Source organism: Gopherus evgoodei, chromosome 3, assembly GCF_007399415.2.
Source record: "Gopherus evgoodei ecotype Sinaloan lineage chromosome 3, rGopEvg1_v1.p, whole genome shotgun sequence".
In the NCBI taxonomy this organism is placed as follows: Eukaryota; Metazoa; Chordata; order Testudines; family Testudinidae; genus Gopherus; species Gopherus evgoodei.
Genome location: NC_044324.1, coordinates 142750206 through 142774467, shown reverse-complemented (window position 1 = coordinate 142774467; position 24262 = coordinate 142750206). Strand labels below are relative to the sequence as shown.

The 24262-nt window shown below is 45.5% G+C and overlaps 2 protein-coding genes across 3 annotated transcripts in view; both read right to left on the bottom strand.

Moving 5' to 3' along the window:
- DISC1 (DISC1 scaffold protein) overlaps positions 1–17964 on the bottom strand; it is a 405341-nt gene extending 387377 nt beyond the window's left edge. Inside the window, 2 exon segments of the mRNA XM_030556889.1 lie at positions 8392–8563; positions 17761–17964. Of these exon segments, the coding sequence (XP_030412749.1) occupies positions 8392–8464 (73 nt within the window). The 5' untranslated portion in view covers positions 8465–8563; positions 17761–17964.
- Positions 17965–18306: 342 nt separating this feature from the next.
- TSNAX (translin associated factor X) overlaps positions 18307–24262 on the bottom strand; it is a 46080-nt gene continuing 40124 nt past the window's right edge. For both annotated transcript variants that reach the window (XM_030556890.1, XM_030556891.1), the window contains exon 6: positions 18307–20436. In XM_030556890.1, the coding sequence (XP_030412750.1) occupies positions 20059–20436 (378 nt within the window). In that variant the 3' untranslated portion in view covers positions 18307–20058. The remainder of the gene's footprint in view (positions 20437–24262) is intronic.

Sequence of the window (24262 nt, the reverse complement as noted above, 5' to 3'; positions counted from 1 at the left end):
GGCCTGGGCCTGTGTGGTACTGAACAGTTTCAGCTCCCATGGAGCTCAGCTTGCAGGGGCCACTCAGCCTTTGCAGGGTTGTGCCTGCAAAGGACAATGGCTTAAATGAAGTTTCAGTACTTTAATACATCTTATTTAGGGATGTGCCTCATAAGCAACTTTTTGACCACCTCTACAAAGAAATACATCTTCCCAGTGATATTTCCAGCACTTTCAATGTGTATTTAACCTCATCAGTGACTAGTATAAGTGTTCTTCCACTGGGGTTATCCAGATAATAACTCTGGGTTATGTTATATAAGGTAGAATAATTTCTTACCTTCTTTAAAGATGAACTAAAATACTTTTTTGAAAAACGTGTGTGTGGCCCTGGCTGCTTGCATGTTAAGAATGCCCTGCTACCGAGAGAGGCTAGAGGATATATGGGGTGCAGGAGGCAGGAAGAAAGTGGAAGCAGAACTGTGAGGAGAACAGAAGCAGATGCTGAGCAGAGGAATTGATACCCATCAATTCCTGACTTTCATTTTAGAGAGACTCAGAGGTGAAAGTAAGCTGGTACGCGCCGGTACGGAGGACCGGTAAGAAAAAGAGACTGACTGAGGAAGGGAAAGAGAAGCCTGCTCCCTGCATAAGAATAGTTTAAACTCAGCTGTTCCCTGATGGTTCAGCCCCCAGGGCTAGGTTTCTGGCCTCCTTGTTAATTTCACTCACAGTAGCTGGGGGGAGGGTGTGTTTGACCATGGCAGGGGCAGTCCCTGTCTGCCCCTGGGGATGAGGGGATCTCTCCTACTAATATACACAACAAATACAAGCATTTGGCTGCACAGTTTAAATCCTGACCTAATAAAAGCAGGTGGAAGGGGAAAACACTGTCACATTGGTTTCTTGTCTCCTCCCTCCCCGTCCTCCAGCCAGGCTGCAGTCAAGGCTCTGAATTCCTCCCCATTCCTCCTAGCAGGGGTTTTCCTCTAGGCTCTAGCTTGCAGTAGACTGGCTGAGATGCCTGCTGTTGCTGCCTGCAGAAGAACAGTTTAAACTCAGCTGTTCCCTGTGCAGTTCAGTGCCCAGAGTTAGGAACCATTTCTGGCATCCTTGTTAATTTCACTCCCAGTTGTTGTTGGGTATGTGTGACCGTGGCAGTTCTTTTCTGCTCCCGGGATGAGGGGATCTCTTAAACACAATCAAAATCAGGAACCATTTCCGAGTTCAAATCTATCCCATTCCCTCCCCAGCAGAGAATCATGGTTGTGATGTCCAAACCGCTTGCAGATGCTCTTTGAAATGTTACTGTTTAAAAAAAAACAACACAAAAAGCATGGAGAACATGGTGGAAAGATGTGTCATGATGATTAGGGTTTATTTTGGGTAAAGCAACTAAAGATTTACAAGGAAAGCAAATAGCCCCCATAGACAAAACCACAACGGGATTGGAGGGGAAAACTGAATATTCAGTGAAATTATTGTTCCTCCTTTGAAAGAAATAGTAGTTTTCATTCCATTCCACCCTCTTTCTATATTGATTTAAACACTTGAAATGTCCTTAGGACAACGGGTGCAATCTCAGATCTCTTTTTGTTTGTCCTGCCTGCAGAGTGCAGAGGCTGAAATTGATAAAACTTTCTTTAAATATCTTGTATATTTCATGAAGGCTATTCCAGTTGTCCTTCATTCACCCCTGACTTTCCCTTCCTCTCCTCCTCCCCCCCCCCCCCCGGCTGGCTGGCTGTGGTTTTTGTCTTGATTGTTTACTCCTTGGCTGACCCAGCCCAGCGGCACCTGCTGGCTCTCTGCAGGCAGCAGCCCACAGGGGCCGGTTGCTGGGGTCACTGCTGGTCAGTGGGAGGCTGCAGCTGCATTGTTTGTGACACATTCATACACATACACACAGTATGTATGTGTATGCGTATGAATGTGTGTGCCACAAACAATGCAGCTGCAGCCTGTCACCGACTGCCCCGACCCCAGCAACGGCCCCTACTATTGTATTTTAGTAGTATTGGAGATCCCCTCATCCAGGGGGCAGAAAAGAACTGCCCCTGCCATGGTCACACACACCTTCCCTCCCACCTCCCCTCAACAACTGGGAGTGAAATTAACAAAGATGCCAGAAACCTCTCTTAACCCTGGGGGCTGAACCATCAGGGAACAACTGAATTTAAACTGTTCTTATGCAGGAGGCAGTCTCTCTGCTGCAAGCTAGAGGGAAGCCTCTGCAGCAGCTGCTGAGTGCCAGGCGGGGAGAAAGCACAGAGCCTAGCATCCGCAGCCTGGCTAGAGAAGGAGGAGGGAAGACACGGAAAAAATGTGACAGTGGAGTTTTCACTTTTTCAGGCTTATTCCAATAGTTAGGTTTTATTATAGACGGTACTGGTAGTAGTAATAGTAGCTTTATTTTCTCTATCTATGCTTCAGCCGAATCCCTGAGCCCTTTAAATCCTGATTTAAAAGCCCCAGGATTTAAAGGCCCCACCTCTTCCGATAGATGCCACACCTCTTCCAGGCCCCTCCCCCTCTGCAGGACTCTGGAGTACCGGTAAGTCCTTTAAGTTACTTTTACCCCTGGAGAGACCACAACAGCTGCATAACAGCACAAACTCAACCCATTTTCCACTGCCTTTGAAGGTAGAAAAGCAATGGCTTAGTTTAAAACACATCCCTTTGCTATGAATAAGTGATCCCAAGTGACTGAAGGAGACTGGAGCATTCTGATTGGAGTCTCCTCAGGGTACAAAATATGGGGGGGAAGGGGTGGAGGGGAATAGCAGTTTGACCATGACATAGGGAGACAGTTGTAAAAAACAGTTGTAAGAATCCTGAAGCTGTTTGCCTGGAAGGATAGAATTGTCTGTGCTTAAACAATTCATCATTATCATATCTCACTAAGGGAGTGAGACTATATGTTTTAATAACCTATTTTATATGTAGATGTGAAGTCTTGTGATTTGGAAGTTACATATAGGTTCAATTTTAGGATTGGCTATAGCACCCATTACTGAAGTAGCTCTGAGGTTTTCGCCCACTTCACAGAATCATAGAATATCAGGGTTGGAAGGGACCTCAAGAGGTCATCTAGTCCAACCCCCTGCTCAAAGCAGGACCAATCCCCAGACAGATTTTTGCCCCAGATCCCTAAATGGCCCCCTCAACTCAGCTACACAAAGGCCTTTGATTTTATACCTAAAGCTCAACATCCAAAAAGGCTCATAAACTCTTCTTGTACAGGAAACATGCTCATAATGTAAATAAGGTAATTTAGGGCTCAATTCTGCAAACACTTGTTAGTACATGTAATCTTTACGTATGAAAGCAGTGACTTCAAATGGTGTCATGCAATCAAAGATTGCTCACTTAAGTGTTTCCAGGGTCAAGTCCTAAAAATTAAGCTTTTCATGGACATTGTCTTTTATTGGACAGCAGAACAACATGTAAAGTATTTTCTCTGTACTTAATTCACAGAGCTGTACCACCTCGTTTGACCAAAAATGGCCTGGAGACAATAGTATTAACAGCTAAAACAACACTCACTTCTAAATGCTTACTGACAGATGTTCTGCAGCTTTTTTGACCAATACCTGTAGAGTAAAGGATCTGTTAGATTGGATTTAAACATTTTTAGCTAATTTATCATCAACATTCATCCTCTACTCCCTCCCCCCCTCTTTAATGCTACAGCCACAGTAGTAGCTTTCCTAGCACAACTAAAAAAGAGCTCCCTTCCAATACCATGCAAATTTTGTACGTCTTTCACACAAATTGTACCCCAAATTTTTTAAGGCAATTAAATAACATCTTATGTTGTTGTAAATATAAATTGAAAGTTCTCAGGGACAGAGACTTGTGCTCCTCAGTGGCTTATACTCCTAAGTAACTCTGCTACATCTGAAAATTCTTACCCTGTGTGAGTACCATGCTGAGTACAATTGGGAATTCAACCCCATTTGGAGGATCGAGGAGCTATTGTCATAGATATAAACACCACCACCACCCATTAAGCAACATTTATTATATATGAGATGCCAGAGTCCCAGTTCCTAAAATAATCATTCTTTCACCTCACATTCAAGCTCATATTTTGCTACACATATATGGAGACACGTGATAGACAAGAAGCAGAATTGGAATCCTTAAGGAAGAGAAAGCATGGGGGGGTGGGGAGAGAGAAAATATTTCACACCACAAGATGGTAGCATTGACCTGTCTGACTGCTCATGCTACGTGTTATGAGTGGAATGTGCTCTGCTGTTATCCATTTGGTGGGATTCAGAGGAGAGGTTTCATATGGGTTCTCTTAAAGTGAGCCGATGAGGTATCTCTGATTATTTTCGCTGTGTATTCATTTCAGCACAAATACAGACACAGATTAAAACAGGGAAGACAGACTGGGAAAATATGTAGCGCAAAAAAAAGTGGATACAAGCATCACTTTTTAAACTTGGTTTGAATTTCTCTGTAAATACTTTAAATTAACAGTATTATACCTGCTTTTTGAATTTTGCTCATTAATATTTTAGGTAAAAGGTGCATACAAATACTATTTACATTTTGATATATCTACAAAGGGTTCTTAGCTGGTTCCTGTGTACATACTGGTGGCGTGTGTGTACAAAGTATTTCAAGATTAGAGACAGTGTGGTCTAGTATTGGGAGACCTGGCTCTGCCATTGGCCTGCTGTGGGACCTTGGAGAAGTCACTTCATCGACCTATGGCTCTCTTTCCCCTTCTGTTCTTTTGTCTGTCTTGTATATTTAGACTACAAACCCTTTGGAGCAGGAATTGTCTCTCCCTATGTGTCTGTAGAGCACCTAGCACATTGGTTGGGGCTTAGAGGCACTGCTGTAATGCAGATCATTATAAAAACAGAATAACAGAAGTGAAAGATCATCCTGCTCTTAGCGTCCCCAGCACAATTAGTAAACTGATGTCCAGTATCTTTGAGCTAACACCACAGTTCGTCCAATTTTCAGAATCCTAGAATGTAGGGCTGGGAGGCCTCTCAAGAGGCTCTCTAATCCATCCCCCATGCTGAGGCAGGATTGAGGCTATGTCTACACTTCACTTTCGTCGATAAAACTTTTGTTGGCAAGGGGTGTGAAAAAACACACCCTGATGAACAAAAGTTTTACTGACAAAAAGCGCTGGTGTGGACAGCGCTTTCTTGACAGGAAATTCTCTCCCCACAACAAAGCTACCGCTCCTCATTGGAAGTGGTTTTATTTTGTCGGCAGCAGAGCTCTGTCCGGGTGACAAAGAGCAGCTACACTACGCACCTTACAGCATCCTGGCTGTAGTGGCCCAGCTGTGCCACTGTAAGGTGCGTAGTGTAGACATAGCCTAAATATACCTACACCTAACCTGTTCTTAAAAACCTTCAGTGATAGACCGATGACCTCCCTAACCTCCCTATGTAACCTATTCCAGTGCCTAACGATCTCTATGAATTAGAAAACTTTTCCTAATATTTAACCTAAGTCTCCCTTGCTGCAAATTAAGCCAATTACTTCTTGAAGAACAATTGATCACCATCCTCTTTATAACAACTTTTGACATATTTGAAGGGTGTTATGTCCCACTTCATCCTTCTCTAAACATGCCCAGTTCTTTCAACCTTTCCTTATAGGTCATTTTGTTACTCTCCTCTGGACTCTCTCCAATGTGTTCACATCTTTCTTAAAGTGTTGTGCTCAAAACTGGATACAATGCACCAGTGGAGGCCCCACCAGTGCTGAGTAGATTGGGACAATTCCCTCTCAGTTCTTACAAACAATACTCCTGTTAATACACCCCAGAATGATATTTGCCTTTCTCACAACTGCATCACGTTGTTGGCTCATGTTCAATTTGTGACCCATTATAACCCCCAGATTCTTTTCTGCAATATTACCTCCTTAGCCAGTTATTCCCCATTTTGTAGTCGTGCTTTGATTTTTCTTTCCTGAGCATAGTACTTTGCAGTTGTCTTTACTGAATTTCATCTTATTGATTTCAGACCAATTCTCCAATTTCTCAAGATTACATTGAATTCTAATCCTGTCCTCCCAAGTGCTGTTGGCAATGTCCTCTGGCATCCTGGTAGAAGTGAGTCTAGAGGAAGGATTACATGGAAAAGGTAGTGGCTTTGTGCACTAGAGGGAGTATCATGCCTACAGGGAAGAGTGGCAAGAAAAGCAAACAGCTGTGGGACAAGCAAACAAATGGTAGCGTGGTCAAACCAGATATCATAAGCCATAGGCGCTGCCTTTTATTTTTCCCTGGGGGTGCTCCACCCCAACTCTGCCCCCGTTCCACCCCTTCCCCGAGCCCTACCCTCACTCTACCTCTTTCCAACCCTGCTCTGCCCCCTCCCACAAGGCTCTCACCCCGCCCGTCACTCACTGCTCTCTGCCCTCCCTCAAGTGCCTCTCCAAGTCACCAAACAGCTGATTGGCAGTGCTGCAAAACAGCTGTGGCTGGTGGGTGCTGAGCACCCACTTTTTTTTCCGGTGGGTGCTTGAGCCCTTGAGCACTCATGCAGTTGGTGCCTATGTCATAAGCTAAGCAAGGCCAAGGGGGGCAACATAGGACATTGGGCTTGTTGAGCTATCTGATCTTGTTTGGCAATGAAGGGCAGACCCTACATGACAGAAACCCCTTTATTTAAATAATGAGGGGCGAGTGTGATGGTGACATTGCAGTCTATATGGTTTTATAAAAATATGCTACTGAGTGAATATAATGCTTCATGCAAAAGGTCTCTTGTAAGGTATCATTACAAAGCTTATACTCTACTGAGTGTGATCATCCTATTTGTATAAATGTACCACTCTTGTATCTGAAACTAGAAATATGAAATAGAACTCTGAGGTCCTATTGTAATTATGCAAAGTGGGGGCCATTAATGGTGGTTTAGAATCTTGATGACTCCCATTAACCAGGACAATTGACTGAAGGTGGCTGTTTTACCTGTAAGTCTTCCTGTATACGTGTGTGCTGGCAAGTGGGCAATGAAGACTTGCAGTGACATGTGATCATGTCACCTGAACTGGAATCCATCTTTAACCTGGTGTCTTTCCATTGAGAAGAAGGGGGTGGGAACCCAGAGAGGGACAAAGGAATCCCGCCTTATGCAAAAGATATATAAAGGTGTGGAACAGAACAAAAAAAAAAGAGCCATCATGAAGCATCCCCTAGCTACCACCTGAGCTGGAACAAGAGCTGTATCAGGGGAAAGAATTGTGCCCACGCCTGGAAGGTGTCCAGTCTGAGGAAAAAACTTACTGAAACATATCTGAGGGTGAGATTATCAGTATTCAGTTTGATTAGACATAGATTTGCACATTTTATTTTATTTTGCATGGTGACTTACTTTGTTCTGTCTGTTACTACTTGGAACCACTTAAATCCTACTTTCTGTATTTAATAAAATCACTTTTTACTTATTAACTCAGAGTATGTATTAATACCTGGGGGAGCAAACAACTGTGCATCTCTCTCTATCAGTGTTATAGAGGGTGAACAATATGAGTTTACCCCGTATAAGCGTTATACAGGGTAAGACGGAATTATTTGGGTTTAGACCCCATTGGGAGCTGGGCATCTGAGTGTTAAAGACAGGAACACTTATGTTTGCTGCTTTCAGGTAAACCTGCAGCTTTGGGGCAAGTAATTCAGACCCTGGGTCTTTGCTGGAGCAGATGGGAGTGTCTGACTCAGCAAGACAGGGTGCTGGGGCCCCGAGCTGGCAGGAAAGGCAGGGGTAGAAGCAGTCTGGGCACACCAGGTGGCAGCTCCCAGGGAGTTTCTTTGATCCAACCCATCACAGTGATTATAAAAGGGAAACCCTTAAAGGTAATTACAGTAAAAGTATATTAGAAGCTGGTTTTAGAAATCAAATTGCAGGGGCTCAGAGTTCAGACAGCAGATAGCAGAGGAAAGGCACAATAGTACCAAAGCATCAGCCTGCAAGCCTATGGGAGGAGCTGGGAGAAGACACATGACATCAGTACTAGCCAGTACTCAGGGAGGCATTGACTGGCTCCAGAAGAAGTTGTAGGCAAACACTCCTCTGTTAGGTTCCATAAACAGCCCTTTAAAAGTGATGTTAAGTGGGGTAAAAAAAGGGTAAACTAGTGGAAAATGGTGATCCTGAATGACTCTCTCCTAAACTAGAAACATGGTCCCTGCTTCCCAGACTTTACTTTGGCTTGTGAAGATTACAAACCTAAAAATAACCAAGGGCTGCTTGTCTGCAGAAGCAACGTGAGCCCTATCAACCCATCCAGACACCCACTGTCACATGGTACAATGGTTGTAATGGGATGTATGCAGACAGGCACATTGAAATAAATAGAAGCCTACCCAGACCCACCAGTTTCAGCAGCGTTTCTCAAAACGGAGTCATGAGCAAAACCAACCTGCATTCAGAGCCCAACAGATCTCTGCTTCTGGCAGCTGGAATAGACATGCTCCTGCATGGAGATGTTTCATCAAGGGTGTCAGCTAGGATGGAAATGACTAAGTCATGAGACCACTGTAGCCAATGGCTCAGGAGGATGGGGCAGCTCCTTCCCACCTGCTGGCCAAAACCTGAGAAACAAACAAGTTAAGAAATAGGAAAAGTCAGAAAATGAATGAGGGAGCCAAATGAAAAGGGAAAAACAAGAGAGAAACAGCAGCATCGGTAAAAGACGGTTACTCACCTTTGTAACCATTGTTCTTTGAGATGTGTTGCTCATATCCATTCCAATTAGGTGTGTGCGTGCCACATGCACGTTCGTCGGAGACTTTTTATCCTAGCGACACTCGGTGGGTCGGCTGGGTGCTCCCTGGAGTGGCGCCGCTATGGATCCTGATATATACCCCTGCCGGACCATCCGCTCCTCAGTTCCTTCTTGCCGGCTACTCCGACAGTGGGGAAGGAGGGCGGGTGTGGAATGGATATGAGCAACACATCTCGAAGAACAACAGTTACAAAGGTGAGTAACCGTCTTTTCTTCTTCGAGTGCTTGCTCATATCCATTCCAATTAGGTGATTCCCAAGCCTTACCTAGGCGGTGGGGTCGGAGCGAGACGTTGCAGAATGTAAGACCGCTAAGCCGAAGGCGGCATCGTCTCTAGACTGTTGGACCAATGCGTAGTGCGATGCAAACATATGGATGGAAGACCAGGTGGCCGCACAGCAGATGTCCTGTATGGGAACATGGGCCATGAACGCGGCAGATGAGGCTTGAGCCCGAGTAGAGTTGGCAGTGAGATGGCCCGCCTGAGCATGAGCCAAGTCATAGCAAGCCCGAATACAGGATGTCACCCAAGATGCAATACACTGGGAGGAGATTGCCATGCCCTTCATACGTTCCGCCACCGCCACGAATAGCTGAGGTGAGCGCCGGAAGGGCTTGGTCCTCTCAATGTAGAAGGCGAGAGCCCGTCGGACATACAAAGTATGGAGCTGTTGCTCTCGTTGCGATGAATGCAGCTTTGGACGAAAGACTGGCAGGAAGATGTCCTGGTTAACGTGAAAGGCGGAGATGACCTTAGGGAGGAATGCCGGGTGCGGTTGCAGCTGTACCTTGTCCTTATGGAACACAGTGTATGGAGGATCCACAGTCAATGCATGAAGCTCTGAGACTCGTCTAGCTGAGGTGATAGCGACTAGGAAAGCTGTTTTCCAGGACAGGTACGGCAGCAAGCATGTGGCCAAAGGCTCAAAAGGGGGCCCCATGAGCCTGGTTAAGATGAGGTTCAGGTCCCAGGTAGGGGTAGGCCGTTTGACCTGTGGGTATAGTCGCTTCAAGCCCTTGAGGAATCTGGAAACTATAGGGTGGGAAAAAACGGAACTGCCAGCTTCCCCCGGATGGAAGGTGGATATAGCCGCAAGATGTACTCGTAGAGAGGGGATCGCCAACCCCTGCTGTTTGAGAGACCACACGTAGTTCAGGGTAGTGGGGACTAATGCAGAATGCGGAGAATGGCTGTGCTGGTTACACTAGTGGCAGAAGCGCTTCCATTTTGCGAGGTATGTCGAGCGCGTGGAGGGCTTCCTGCTCCCCAGCAACACCTGCTGTACTGCGGCAGAACAGCGCAACTCCGACTGGTTTAACCAGACAGGAGCCATGCAGTCAGATGAAGGGACTGCAGGTCCGGATGGTGCATCCTGCCAAAGTCTTGTGTGATCAGGTGCGGCCAGAGTGGCAGGGGAATTGGGTCTGCCAGGGACAGGTCAAGCAGCATGGTGTACCAGTGCTGCCTCGGCCAAGCCGGAGGGATCAGGATAAGGCGGGCTCTGTCCCTTTGGAGCTTGAGCAGGATTTGGTGGAAGAGAGGGAACGGTGGGAAGGCGTAACAGAGGCGGCCCGTCCACAGAATCAGGAACGCATCCGACAGGGAGCCCGGGGAGCGATCCTGTAGGGAGCAGAACACCTGGCATTTCCTGTTCATTCTGGATGCAAACAGGTCTATGTGGGGAAAGCCCCACCTCCGGAAAATCGAATGGAGAACGTCCAGACGGATGGCCCATTCGTGTGATATGAAGGACCTGCTCAGGTGATCTGCGAGGGTGTTCCGTATCCCCGGGAGAAAGGAGGCCACTAGATGTATGGAGTGGGCTATGCAGAAATCCCATAGCCATATCGCTTCCTGACACAAAGGGAAGGACTGTGTCCCACCCTGCTTGTTGATGTAATACATGGCCGTTGTGTTGTCCGTGAACACTGCAACACAACGGCCGTGTAGATGGCGCTGAAACGCTTGGTATGCCAGCTGGATCGCTCTCAGCTCTCACACATTGATGTGGAGCGTCAGCTCCTGGGGTGACCAAAGGCCTTGGGTGCGCAGGAGCCCTAGGTGGGCACCCCAGCCCAGCGAGGACGCGTCCGTTGTTAGGGACATGGAAGGCTGGGGAGGATGAAACGGCAGGCCCGCACACACTCGGGATGATGTCTTCCACCAGTTGAGGGAGCCTAGAACATCCGGCGGAATTGTCAGGATAATGTCTATGGCATCCCTGCCCAGCCGATAGTCCGAAGCGAGCCAGGTTTGCAGAGGGCGCATTCGCAGTCTGGCATGCCTTGTGACGAAAGTGCATGCAGCCATGTGCCCCAGGAGAGCAAGGCAAGTATGAGCAGAGGTGGTTGGAAAGCTCTGAAGACTTTCGACAAGGGAGACTATGGCTTGAAACCGGTGCAGGGGCAAACTGGCCATTGCAAGGTTGGAGTCCAGCATTGCCCCGATAAATTCTATCCTCTGCGTAGGCACCAGGGTGGACTTGTCCAAATTGATGATCAAGCCTAGACGCATAAACAGCTCCCTGATGATGGTGACATGGCTGATCACTTGTGCCTCTGAAGTCCCTCGGATAAGCCAGTCGTCGAGGTAAGGGAAGATGTGTATTCGACGACGGCGCAGGGAAGCAGCAACAACCGCCATACACTTCGTGAAGACCCGAGGGGCCAAGGAAAGACCAAAGGGAAGGACAGTAAACTGGTAGTGACCCTGATTTACCACAAAGCGCAGATACCTCCTGTGCGGGGGATAAATTACAATGTGGAAATATGCGTCCTTCATGTCGAGAGTGGCGTACCAATCTCCGGGATCCAGGGAAGGAATGATGGTTCCTAGGGATACCATGCGGAACTTGTACTTTTTGATGAATTTGTTCAGACCTCGCAGGTCCAGGATGGGCCGGAGGCCCCCTTTTGTCTTGGGGATTAAGAAATATCAGGAATAAAACCCCTTGCCCCTTAACTCCTCCGGTACCTCCTCTATAGCTCCGATCGAGAGGAGCTTGCGAACCTCCTGAATGATGAGTTGCTTGTGAGAGGGGTCCCTGAAGAGGGACAAGGGGGGGGGGAGGGAGGGGGAGAAATAAACTGAAGACGGTATCCAAGCTCCACCGTATGTAGGACCCAACGATCTGAAGTCAGCTGAGACCACACTGCTCTCCGGCGCACCCTCAAAAGTTTGCTTTGGGTCCCGGTGGTGGTTTGGTGGGACCGGAATTGTTGCCCTCTTGAGGTCCAGACTGATGTCTGTGGGTAGTACGGCCTCGTCTTCAGGCAAGATCCTGTCTTGGTCGAGGCGGGGGGTAAGGGCGCTGAGGTTGGGAGCAGAAGGACCGTCTCTGAGTCTGGGGTGTATGCATTCCCAGCGAATGCATAATAACCCAGTTGTCCTTCAGACTCTGTAGTCTGAGGTCTGTCTTTTGCGAGAATAGACTTTGTCCATCGAATGGCAAGTCTTGAATGGTGTATTGTAGCTCAGGCGGTAGGCCGGAGGCTTGTAACCAAGATATGTGGTGCATAGCTATGCCAGAGGCGACTGTTCTGGCTGCATAGTCGGCGGCATCTAATGAGGCTTGTAGTGAGGTTCTCGCGACCCTGTTCCCTTCCTCTAGGAGAGCTGTAAACTCCTGACAGGAGTCCTGGGGAACCAACTCGGTAAACTTGCCAACAGCTTCCCAGGTGTTATAGCTGTAGCGGCTTAAGAGGGCCTGTTGGTTCGCCACATGGAGCTGAAGGCCTCCAGCAGAGTATATTTTCCAGCCCAGCAAATCCATGCGCCTGGCCTCCCTAGATTTTGGCGCGGGGGCTTGTTGGCTGTGGTGCTCCTCGTTGACTGATTGTACCACCAACGAGCAGGGGGAGGGGTGCACGTAGAGGTATGCATACCCCTTAGACGGCACCATGTATTTTCATTCTACTCCCCTGGCTGTGGGTGGGATGGAAGCCGGGGACAGCCAGGTGGTGTCTGCTCTGGCTTGGATCGATCTGAGGAAGGGGAGGGCCACCCTGGTTGGTGCTTCCGCCGATAATATACTAACCACCGGGTCCTCCACCTCAGGAACTTCCTCTACGCCTCGTCCTGGGGGACCTCCGTCTCCGGAACATCATGCTGCTCAGGTGCATGTGCAGAGTCTTCCTCCGTACCAGCGGGGGGAGGTTTGCTAACTGTGGCCTCTGGTGCATGGTGCTCCGAGTGGCCGGAGCATGCAGGACCCATTGGCTCGCCCTAGGCTTGGTGATAGGCCCAAGGTGTCCAAAAAGACCATTGAGGTGGTCCATGGTCCGGGTAGGCCTGCGCATCTGAACCCCCGTAGGAGGCGCTGTCTGCGTGTGAGGAGGCGGACGGGTAACGCGATGGCCACGGAGGAGCTGAAGTTGATTGGGCCAGGTCTCTGCGCCCATAGAGCTCATCTCTGCGTGGTACCGGCGAACGGTACCGGGAACTGTGGCGGTATCGGGAGCGGGACCGGGACCTCCTACCAGCGCGGTGCCGGGAGGTCGACCGGTGCATTATATCGGCGTGCCGGGATCGGCTGCGATAAGTACGTCGGTGCCGCGATCTGGACCGGTGCCAAGAGTACCACGACGGCGACCAGGATCTTGAGCGGTGCCGCGAGTACGACCGGTACCATGGAGAACGGTACCGGGACTGCGAGCGGCGCCGGGATCGGGAGCAATGTCGAGGCCGAGAGTGATCGCGGGATCTAGATCGGGAACGACGGTGTTCAGTGGTGCCCAGTGAAGGTGGTCGCACCATGGTGGGCTTGCCCAGTGACTGAATAACCCGCACCGGTGGTGCCGGGGGTTGGGGCAATTCGGGCTCTGTTAGAGAGATTAGGTCCCGCGCCGCGGAGAAGGTCTCCGGCGTGGAGGGCACGACGAGCTCAACCACAGCGCGTGCTGGGGAGCTGGTAGGCACCGGACTCAACGGCTCCTGTAAAGCCGGAATCGACGGTGCGGAGACAAGCAGTGCCGCGGCAGCTGACGGTGCCGTGCAGTCCGTCTTGGAGATACGCTCCGACTGTGGTGTAGCTGTAGGTGCCGCAGGAGCCTTGTGCTTCTTGCTTCTCAGGGAGAGGGAGCGGTGCCGGCTGGAGGGTTGGGCCGGTGAAGGGTGGGGACCAGGAGCCCTTATCGGTGCCGGGTGGTCCGGTGCGGAAGAGGCACTTGGTCCCGGTGCCGAGGATGGAGGAGTTAAAGCTGCCTCCATCAAAAGTTGTTTCAGGCGAATGTCCTGCTCTCTCTTCGTCCGGGGCTTGAATGCCTTGCAGATTCGGCACTTGTCCGCAAGGTGGGATTCGCCTAGGCACTTTGAACAGGAGTCGTGCGGATCTCCTGTGGGCATCGGCCGATGACAGGCCGCGCAAAGCTTGAAGCCCGGTGAACCCGGCATGGGCCCCGGTACTGGGGGAAGAGAAGGGGTGAGCCCCTGATCCTCTATAACTATATACACAACTATAAGAACTATTAATTTATATACTAACTAGAACTACAGTAAAAGAACTATATACACGATACTATACAAACGAGAGAATCGCTAGGGAGGTAGAGAACAGCTAAGTCGCGCTCCACTGTTCCAACGACCGACACGGGCAGTAAGAAGGAACTGAGGAGCGGATGGGCCGGCAGGGGTATATATCAGGCGCCTTACCGGCGCCACTCCAGGGGGCGCCCAGCCGACCCACCAAGTGTTGCTAGGGTAAAAAGTCTCCGAGGAACGTGCACGCAGCGCGCACACAACTAATTGGAATGGATATGAGCAAGTACTCGAAGAAGAACCATATTAATTTTGGTATGTAACGAGCCTGCAAAGGCTTGTGATTCACAACAAAGATTGTAGCTGTCAAAATACAGGTGGATATAAAATGTTCTCTTTGTATTTACTAAAAATTGTGAATTGGGCTCATTTTCCTGCCACAGGCTGTATGTGTAAATAAAAACAGAAAAGTAAGTTTTGTTAATTTTTGGCAGAGGCGTAATCTTGCAAGTGTTACTGCTCTGTATGTGCAATTCCTATTGACTCCAGTAGGACGTCAGCACCTTGTGAAACCAGGCTCTCTTCATTTAGATGCCTAACTTCAGGCATAAGGATAGGGGGAGGGGAAAATCACCTGTTATAAATAAAGGGGTGGGGGATCACCTGTTACAAATAAAGGGGAGCTCCCTTTGATAGACACCCAGCCAGCCAGTTAGCTGTAAAATCCTTCTTGGTACCTGTTCTTTACTTGCTTTATCTGAAAAAGTTAAGAAGTCCTCCAGGTAAAGAAAAAAAGTAGGCACCTGACCAAAAGAGCCAATGGGAAGGATAGAACTTTTTAAAATGGGAAAAGAAATTTCCCTTTGTCTGTTGTTCTCTGGGTTGCAGGGACACAGAGCAGCAATGCTAAAAGCAGAAATACTGTCTAAGGTTTGAACCAGGTATGAAAAAGTGTTTTCCATACCTAGAAGAAATAATTTGGATATAGAATGTTTAGTTAGATGCTACCAGGTTTATTTTGGCTTGTGGATCTCCTCTGTGCTAATTCCAAATACTTTTGTTTGCTTGTAACCTTTAAGCTGAACCACCACAAAAGCTAGTTTGGGTGCTTAATTTTTGGAATTGCTCTTTTAAAATCTAGCAAATGCCTAAGTTCCAGATGTACTTTCTTTCTTTTTGATTTATTAAAATTTACTTTTTTTTAAGAATAGGATTGGATTTTTGGTGTTCTGTGAGGTTTGTGCATGTTGATTGACTAACTGATAGCCACAGCTCATCTCCTTTGTTTTTTCTCTCTGCTCTTCCACGGGGGAGGGGGGAGGTGAAAGGGCTTGAGAATTCCTCCCTGTGGGGTACTCTCAAGTGCTCCTTCCTGGATTCAAAGGGGGTGTAAACACACAGGACTCACGCCTGCGCTCCTCCTGCTGGTCGTATCAGGGAATCGGGATACCTGCCTGTCTGTACCAGACCCCTGGGGCTGAGTGGGAGGAAGAGATGCTCCCCGTCCCCCTGCACACTGAAGAGGTGGCTCACGCTGGCTCTGATGCTGTAAGAAGAGCAAAGAGCTTGCTGCCTGCCCCCACTGGGACAGCAAGGGCAGTGCTGAGCACAGTGGGAGTTAAGACCCCAGCTGAGTGGGGGGACACCCAGGCAGGGCAGGTCGGCTGCCAACCAGGTTTGCCTGGTCCAGACGTGCTGCTGGGAAGTGATTACACAGCAGGAAAGAAGCTACCAGAGACAGAGCTCAGGGGGGCTGTGACCCCAGGCCCAGACAGCAAGAGGGAGCAGGTTCCACTTCCTTCCCCAGCAGCTAAATTCCAGACCGAGCTGCGAAAGGATCTCTCCTTAGAGAAACTAAGGGAACTTGCTGGCCACAGCACTGCAAACCCCCTTGGGGAAGGCTGCCGGGACAGAGTCCTGAGGAAAAAGGAATTCCTGTACCAGGAATGGGCTCCCCAAGGGAAAATAAAACTGTGGAAAATCGGAGGGCAGCTGGTGGTGCCCCAGGAATCCACAGGGTTCTTTCCTTTCAAGCTGCTGTATGGAAGAAAAGTAATGTTTCTTAACAAAATCATCTGGTTTCAAATGATTTGTCTAACTTTCTGCAAGTCACTCCTGACCCGCACAACCCTCCCATGGTCTCACCTCACATCACCAGATGTATCTAGCTTATTTTGCACCTCACTCTGATATCTTCATCCATGGCTACCCTCCCCCACAGTTCTCCTGCCTTCATCTCCCTTTACACTCCACTTCCCTTTCCTCACACAAACACCTTCTCATTCTCCCCTTTTGTGACTCTCCACCATCCCAACAACAGAACAATTACTTTAATTCTTTAAATGTTAAAAAAACTTTAAAGCTTCTTTTCAGAATCAGGAAAGCACTAAAACAAGCAACGGCTTTCTTTTGATATAAACCTCATCTTCCCTTCCTCTCCATCTCCTCCCTTCTGCTTACCATCTTCCTTTCTCTGTTTGGTCTAATCTTAGATTGTAAATTCCTTGGGGCAAAGGCCATGTCTGCTCTATATTCCATATGGCACTATATACATTTTGGATACTGTATAGATACCAAGTTTAAAACGTATGTGTGTGATTATGGTAAACCTTGTGCAAAACCAAAATAACCAAGACAGTAAGTCAAAATAATATTACACGTTCTGTCAACAGGGAGCTGTTCTCTTGCATAACTTCCCTGGCAGTTAAGGAAAGCTAAAATATGATGGGTTTCTTTTCCCCGTTGCAAATGAGTAGTTTCTGTACAAACGTGAAACCAAACAGAAAATTCATTTCTCTAAGAGGATTTAAAAAAGGCAGATGATTTTAGCACCCAAGGCAGCCTTCGTGAAACATCTGCTATGACGTCACCTTGTTCTGGCTCAATACCAAACATATCAATGGCTCCACAGAGTAATGGGATAAGAAATGGGAAAACTACCATTGCTTGTTTAGAAGCTTGTTTTGTGGATAAATGTCACTTTTCAAATAACTACAGTCTAATTGTTTTTTGGGGGGAAATATTTCCTTGAGCAAGAGGTTTGCAAGCCATTAGCTATTTCCCATCTCTCATGGTGCTTTAATATATCACACACACTTTGTTCCTACTAATGATTACTCATGGATTTGATTTGCTGGAGGGCCCCTAAGAGGCTTAAAAATCATGCCTGACATCATTTACAAAAATTAAATATCTTCTATAGCCATGTGGAAAGTTTATTCCAATCTCAAAATTGTTAAACCCAATATATATTAGGCAGAATGTGTAACTGTTCTTAAGAGACTCTGAAAAGAGAAGAATTGCTCCTTTTGTATTCAAAGGTTTCCAAAGTGCTTTAAAAGCAATGAGTGACAGTACTAGTGCAGTGGTAGCTTTGTGAGATACGATAGCCATTATGTGCTCACCAATGGCAAATGCAGCAGCTTGGGCTTTAGAATCTGTTTCACTGAAAGAGGGTAACACTGCCAGGGTAGCCGGGTTCATCTCATTGTGTGTTTAAAAAGAGCCATAGACTTTTTAAGTACTACCTGATAGCTGCCAGAACAGAGAGAAGAGACTTCTGTTTAATATCTCGTGGTGCCTCCAGCAGTTATCTCTTCATGGTTTTGCTTCAGACAAGTACATCTTACTGCAAGTTTTCTGAGAGATATAAGTTCCTTCCTCCCAAAATGCAGAGTACCATACTCTCACCAGCTTCAACTGAAGCTCTAGGTGCTCAGCACATCTGAAAAATCAAGCTGTAGGTACAACAGGCACAGTCACTTGGTACTGTTCAAACTTGTCTTGCCATCAGAGTGTCAACTTCTTTAAGAGCTCTACATTTGATTATGCATGTGGAAGGCCCATGTGCAGCCACAGCTGTATTATTATTTTTAATTAATAGGATAAAATTAATGGGGGGGGAGAAACAATGAAAAGACCATGTACTGGTGAATTGCCAATCATGAGGTAAAAGTATGGGGGAATGAGTCAGACCTTTGAATAGAGTTCTGAACTGTAAGAATGGAATGCACTCAGCTATTACTAGTCAAGTATTCTCAAATAAGACTGATAGCTAAAAGAACTACCACTCATTCACAATAGTTTTTTAATGATTTTATTGTTTTTTTAAAAAGCACTTTAAAAGGTATTAAACAATTGGAAAAACACTCCTTTTTCAACTCACCAAATATTTCTTTACATGGAAACAATGGGAAAACCTGTGATAAACACTAAGTAACTGCTGTTCTGGTCATGCATCAGATGACCCCAGTTAACTAGGATATACCATGCTAACAGGAAAAATATTGGCAGTACTACATCATATGGAAGTGGAAATAACAAACATGCAGTATTTTCATTTGTGCTTAAGGGGCCTATTTCCTGCAGTAGCTTTTTAAAAATTTTTTTAAAAAGAGATTATTATTTTATCTGCTATTTCCCCCCAGCATAATATATAGTTTCAAGGGGCTTTCACAACTTTAGATACAAGTGAGAATTCAGATTATCTGCCAATAAGCTCAAGAATGCCAAATAAATGCAGGGAATTTGCTCATCTGCCTTATTTTTATTGTAATTTCTATTTCATAATAGTATTAAAACACACAAGGCAACACATTTCAAAGGAATAAGTCACATCTCAGTTAAACACACTGAAACAAATTATTTCTTCACTAACACCAGTTCAACTCCACTGGAGTCCCTTGGGGTTCCACAAATATAGTGGAGGGCAGAACTCTACCCACTGTCTTAACCTTGTATCCTCTTAGATGACCAGCATGCAACCAGCATCGATCAACAAGTCTGTCCTACTGCTGAATTATCCATGATAAACTTGTTTGGTACGTTTCTGCACTTGTCCAGGAACAGGTCTATTCAGCATACTAAGATGCTGCATCAGTTAAAGCTTTTATTCTTTAAATTTAAAACAATAAATTCATTTTTTAAAGGATTTTCCAAATGATGCCAAAACAGTAAGGCAACAAGGCAGAGCTAAAATAAAGCTGTGAGCCCTGAAATGGCCGGTATACAGTAATATTAACCAGGTATTATGAGTTTTATCAATGAGCAGAAAACTGTTAGTTTCATGTTCAAAAACAGTAGTCAGCCCAAACTACAGGTTACATACACCTTTGGCTCTGCTTCAATTTCAGCTCAACTGAGACAAACATTTGTGTTAAGCAGATACAAATTAAACAATGGAGATCCAGCATCAGAGAAGTATGCTCAAATGGGCCTATAAAAACATTCTGATCCCAATAATCTAATGAATCAAACACTAGGGTAGGTTTAGCTGCTGGGAGGCTGGGTTTGTTTTGCTCTGATTAAACCATTAGGCTACTGCTTATCCAGGCCTTTGGCCACCCCCTATTCTGACACGGGGGTACACAGACAGAGGCTACACTAAGGTGTGGGGCCCAAGAGAAATTGTGGGTAAATTAGAATCACAAAATTTAATTATTCATAACATGCTCTGAGCATCATGTGATCACTGAAAACTGATGCAGTGGCCCAGACAGTTTGAAGTGAGTCCACTTCACTGAAAGACACCCACCATTGAGTGTAGCATTGATATTTAGCCATTATGACAGCACACAGAGTCGAAGAAAACAGGAGACTGAACAAATATTTGAATCTCTCCTCTGTGGGCACTTACACATTATGTTAAAGGGTAGGTTTTTTTTGTTACAAGTTACCTTTGCAAATAATCTTGCTCTTCTAAGTAAAACTAAAAACATCACTACATAAAAGTCATGACGAGGGTCTATTGAAAACAAACCCAAAATACTAACAAGCTTCCAACTGTACAGCCCAGGGCCCTTCAGGGCCATGATTGTCTCACTGTTTTAGGAAAGACCTTCTTCTCGGTCAATCATTTCTGCTTTGGTGGAGAATACATCAGCCAACATGTGCTTTGGGATTTCAGAACCCCTCACTTTTAATGTATAGCAGGCGTTCTCTACTTTGGCCAGACTCTGCTTCAAGGTATATAGTTTCTTAGACACTTCATAGGGTCCAGTGTTGCCAATATAGGAAAAACCATCATAAATCTGACGTAAAAACTGGCTCAGTTCAAAAGGGGTGTCTATATCACCATTTCCAACACTGTTAATACACATCCGCATCAGCTCTCCTGTTAGATCAGCCACACCCAGCAGGTAATCAACAGGTGTTACCTTCAGACTCCAAGTGTACAGCTGCTTATCATGTGGATTGGAGGAGGGCTGAGGACAAAACACAACACAGAATATTGAAAAGTGAAGAAATGGTGTTTTGCACCAGTTTAAACACACATTGGCTTAACTGGCATAACTGTAGACCAACAATTGAAAAATGTTCAGTAAAATTAAACTACATAGCATTTCTATATAGTAGCAGGTTACGTTTCAAAAGCACTTCATAAAATTCATTAACCCTTACTTTTGTACCTTACAGGTGTATGTATCTTCTACACTTCACAGATAAGAAAACAGTGGCAAATGCATTAACAAACATTTTCAAACACTGAAGACAGCAATCCAGGCCCTATATCTACCATCTGTATCTGTACACATAGTTACCAAATTTGTCTCTGCATATATGTTTACTTGCATTTACAGTTTTGTGCACAGACCTCAGGCCACCAGGTTTAAAAAAACTGGCCCTAACTGACCTGCCCAATGCTAGTGCAGAAGTTAATGTAAGACCCAGGGTCATAAATCCTGTATTTATGACATCACAATTTGTTGTGAAAATGAGTAGGTCACAGAGGCTTCTGCCTTCAACAGGAGCAGATGAACTCAATGATCTGGTTTCCTTGCAAATATTCTTAGTAGTAGGGAATATAAGAAGAGAACTATGAAAAACGTGATTTACAACACAATTTCTTCTAAATAAAGTGATTTTCCATGAGTTATCTGTAGCAGCAGAACTGGTGCTGTGCTCCTCTATGTAAAACTCCCACTTGCCCTTGTCAACAGTTCAAATGGGACAAAACACTTGTTTCAGTTAGTGATAGTACTTGAAGCCTGATCATTCTGAAATGTATTAAAATGTTAAGACATCATGGTTTCAAATTGCTCAGTAAAGGCAGCCCTTGAACATCTGTCTTCAAGATGTCTGCTCTTCTCTAGAGACATTTGCTTAATACTATACCTAGAGTTGAATTCCAGCTGCCTGGAAATGTTATGCAGCTGCATGCTTGAGTGTTCAACTCAAAAGGCTAGCAATCTAAAGACACCACATATTACATTTACAGCATTTCTTTCAGGAGAAAGAATATTTATCAATGAAGATACTTGCACCTTACATAACACACAGACTTCTGAGTATACCTAGGACTTAGTAATGTTGTGTTACAGTAGTAAACATTTTTCCAGGAAATTTCTTCAACATTTTTGGCATTTTAGACTGCTGAAGCATCACTGTCACCATGAAATTTCAGCAACAATTCTGGGCAAAGGTATGTGCAAAATGCAAAATATACTTTCATCTGGAAACTAATGTAACATAATGGCTGAAACTTTTTTCTTTTGTGGCTTTTGAAAGATAAGCTGAAAAGAAGGGGAAACACAGAGACTCATTCTGAAACTCTTTCTCACACACAGAGACATTGGAGATGGAAGGCAAGGGCAACAGGATCCATAATGGCAAGCACTACAGTCACAGAGGGTGCCAAGGGCTCAGGCGGTGGCAGAGGTTTCTCTTCCCGTAGCTAGAGGAAGAGTGTAGCATGCCTACAGTGCCAGTGGGAAGGGATTTATTTATTTCTCAAGTCTGAACAACATGACTGCACCACTGAATCTCTTTGTGTCCAGCTGACATTACAAGAGTACTTTGGATCTCCTAACAGGGTTCCAACTTCTCTGCAATTGTTTAACTAGCAGTGGCATAAGGGACACCTTTGAATGGCACTGACCATTTTTACTAGTATATTCATACCATAATACATACCTTTTACTTTGCTATGGAGCTCTTCCTGGGGAGTTACCCAACAATACTCCTTAATTTTCAGGATCTCATTAAACCTTTTCTTGCCCTATGTATATGCAGTGACCTTTTATACTGTTTAATTTCTACGAGCCCTCTTAGGGCTTGTCTTCACTATGGGGGTAAATCAACCTAAGTTATGCTACTCCAGCTACGTGAATAACATAGATGGAGTCGATGTAGCTTAGGTCAACTTACCCTGGTGTCTTCACTGTGCTGCATCGACAGGAGATGCTCTCCTGTCGATTTACCTTAATCTTCTGGGGAACCTGGAGTACTGGGGTTGACTCAAGAGCGCCCTGTGGTTGATTTAGTGGGATTTTATTAGACCCACTAAATTGACCCCTGCTGCGATTGCAGCAGTGTCCACCTCCCCATAGTGAAGCCTTGAGAGATATGAATGTATCTGTCATAAACAGATAGCTGAGGGTTAATGTTTTTTTATCTGTAAAAGGTTAACAAAGGGAACCAAACACCTGACCAGAGGACCAATCAGGAAACAAGACTTTTTCAAATCTGGGTGGAGGGAAGTTTTAGGTGTGAGTTCTTTGTTCTTTGTCTTGGTTCGGTGACCCTCTCGGCTCTGAGAGTGCTCTTTCTATCTCCAGGCTTTCTAATCTTCTGTTTCCAAGTTGTAAGTACAAGGATAGTAAGACAATAGGTTTATATTGTTTTTTTTTGTATTTACATGTGTGTAGTTGCTGGAATGTGTTAAATTGTATTCTTTTTGGATAAGGCTGTTTATTCATTTTTTCTTTTAAGCAATTGACCTTTTATATTGTCACCTTGATACAGAGATAATTTTATGTCTTTTTCTTTCTTTTTATATAAAGCTTTCTTTTTAAGACCTATTAAGTGATTTTCACTGGTTAAGGCTAAGAAACGAAGGGAGGGGGAAAATCTCTTTGTGTTAGATTTACTAAGCCTGACTTTGCATACCCTCTGGGTGAGGGGGGAGAGAGATTTGATCTCTTGGTACTTGTGTTTCAAGGACTTGAAGCAGGGAATCTCCTAGAGTACCCAGAGCGGGGAAATCTGGGAGGAGGTAAAAAGAGGGTGGAATCCCTTTGTTTAGATTCACGGAGCTTGAATCTGTATATCTCTCCAGGAACCCAGGGAGGGAACACCTGGAGGGGAAGAGGGAGAAGGGAAATGGTTTATTCCCCTTTGTTGTGAGACTCAAGGAATCTGAGTCTTGGGGTCCCTCAGGGAAGGTTTTGGGGAGACCAGAGTGAGCCAGACACTGGAATTCTGGCTGGTGGCAGCGATATCAGATCCAAGCTGGTAATTAAGTTTGGAGGTTTCATGCTAGCTTCTCATGTTCTGAACTCTAAGGTTCAGATCTGAGTAGGACAGTTATGACAGTATCTACTTGAGTTTCATTCATGATCTGAACAGCTGGTCATTCATCCAAAAATTAAACCAAGTCAAGCCCATGGAAAAATGTGTGCACTGTTACTCACGTTACAGAAGAAAAAAACAATACTATAAGCCTGGTTTCACAACTGGCTGCAGACATCAGAGTTTAGCTTTTATAGTCTAATAGTGATCATTTCCTTTGACCAACTAACTTTTGTTTCCGAACAAACCTGTTCAGTCACTTTCTGGAGACAATGCTAATATCGCATCATAGCTTGCTTAAGACTTTATTCTTTTTTCAAAAATTTTGGGGAGGAATTGCAGCTGTTTCTTTGGTTTTGAAATAACTGATGCTGATGACCACCGGTCTGCCCATCCAGTGTGGATACCTCTATGCATCTTCATTCAGTGTAATTTGAGATTTTTCTCTTTAAAGACTGCAAATATCTCATTAGAACAGCAATTAAAATAACATTATGAATTCCACACATTGATCCACTTTACATCCGAATATAAATTTTAAAAATAGAATGTTCATCCAAAGGCCGCATAAAAATGATGACCAGGCTGTATTTTGGCCATATACAAAATGTTCTATTTAGGGATGGGCAGAGGAGAGAGGAAGGGCAAGAAATGGAAGACGCTTAGGCACAGGAAAGGAAGGAAAGCAAGTCTGTTCCCTGGGGAAGTTCAAGATTAATTCTAAGTGAGATATCGGTGACC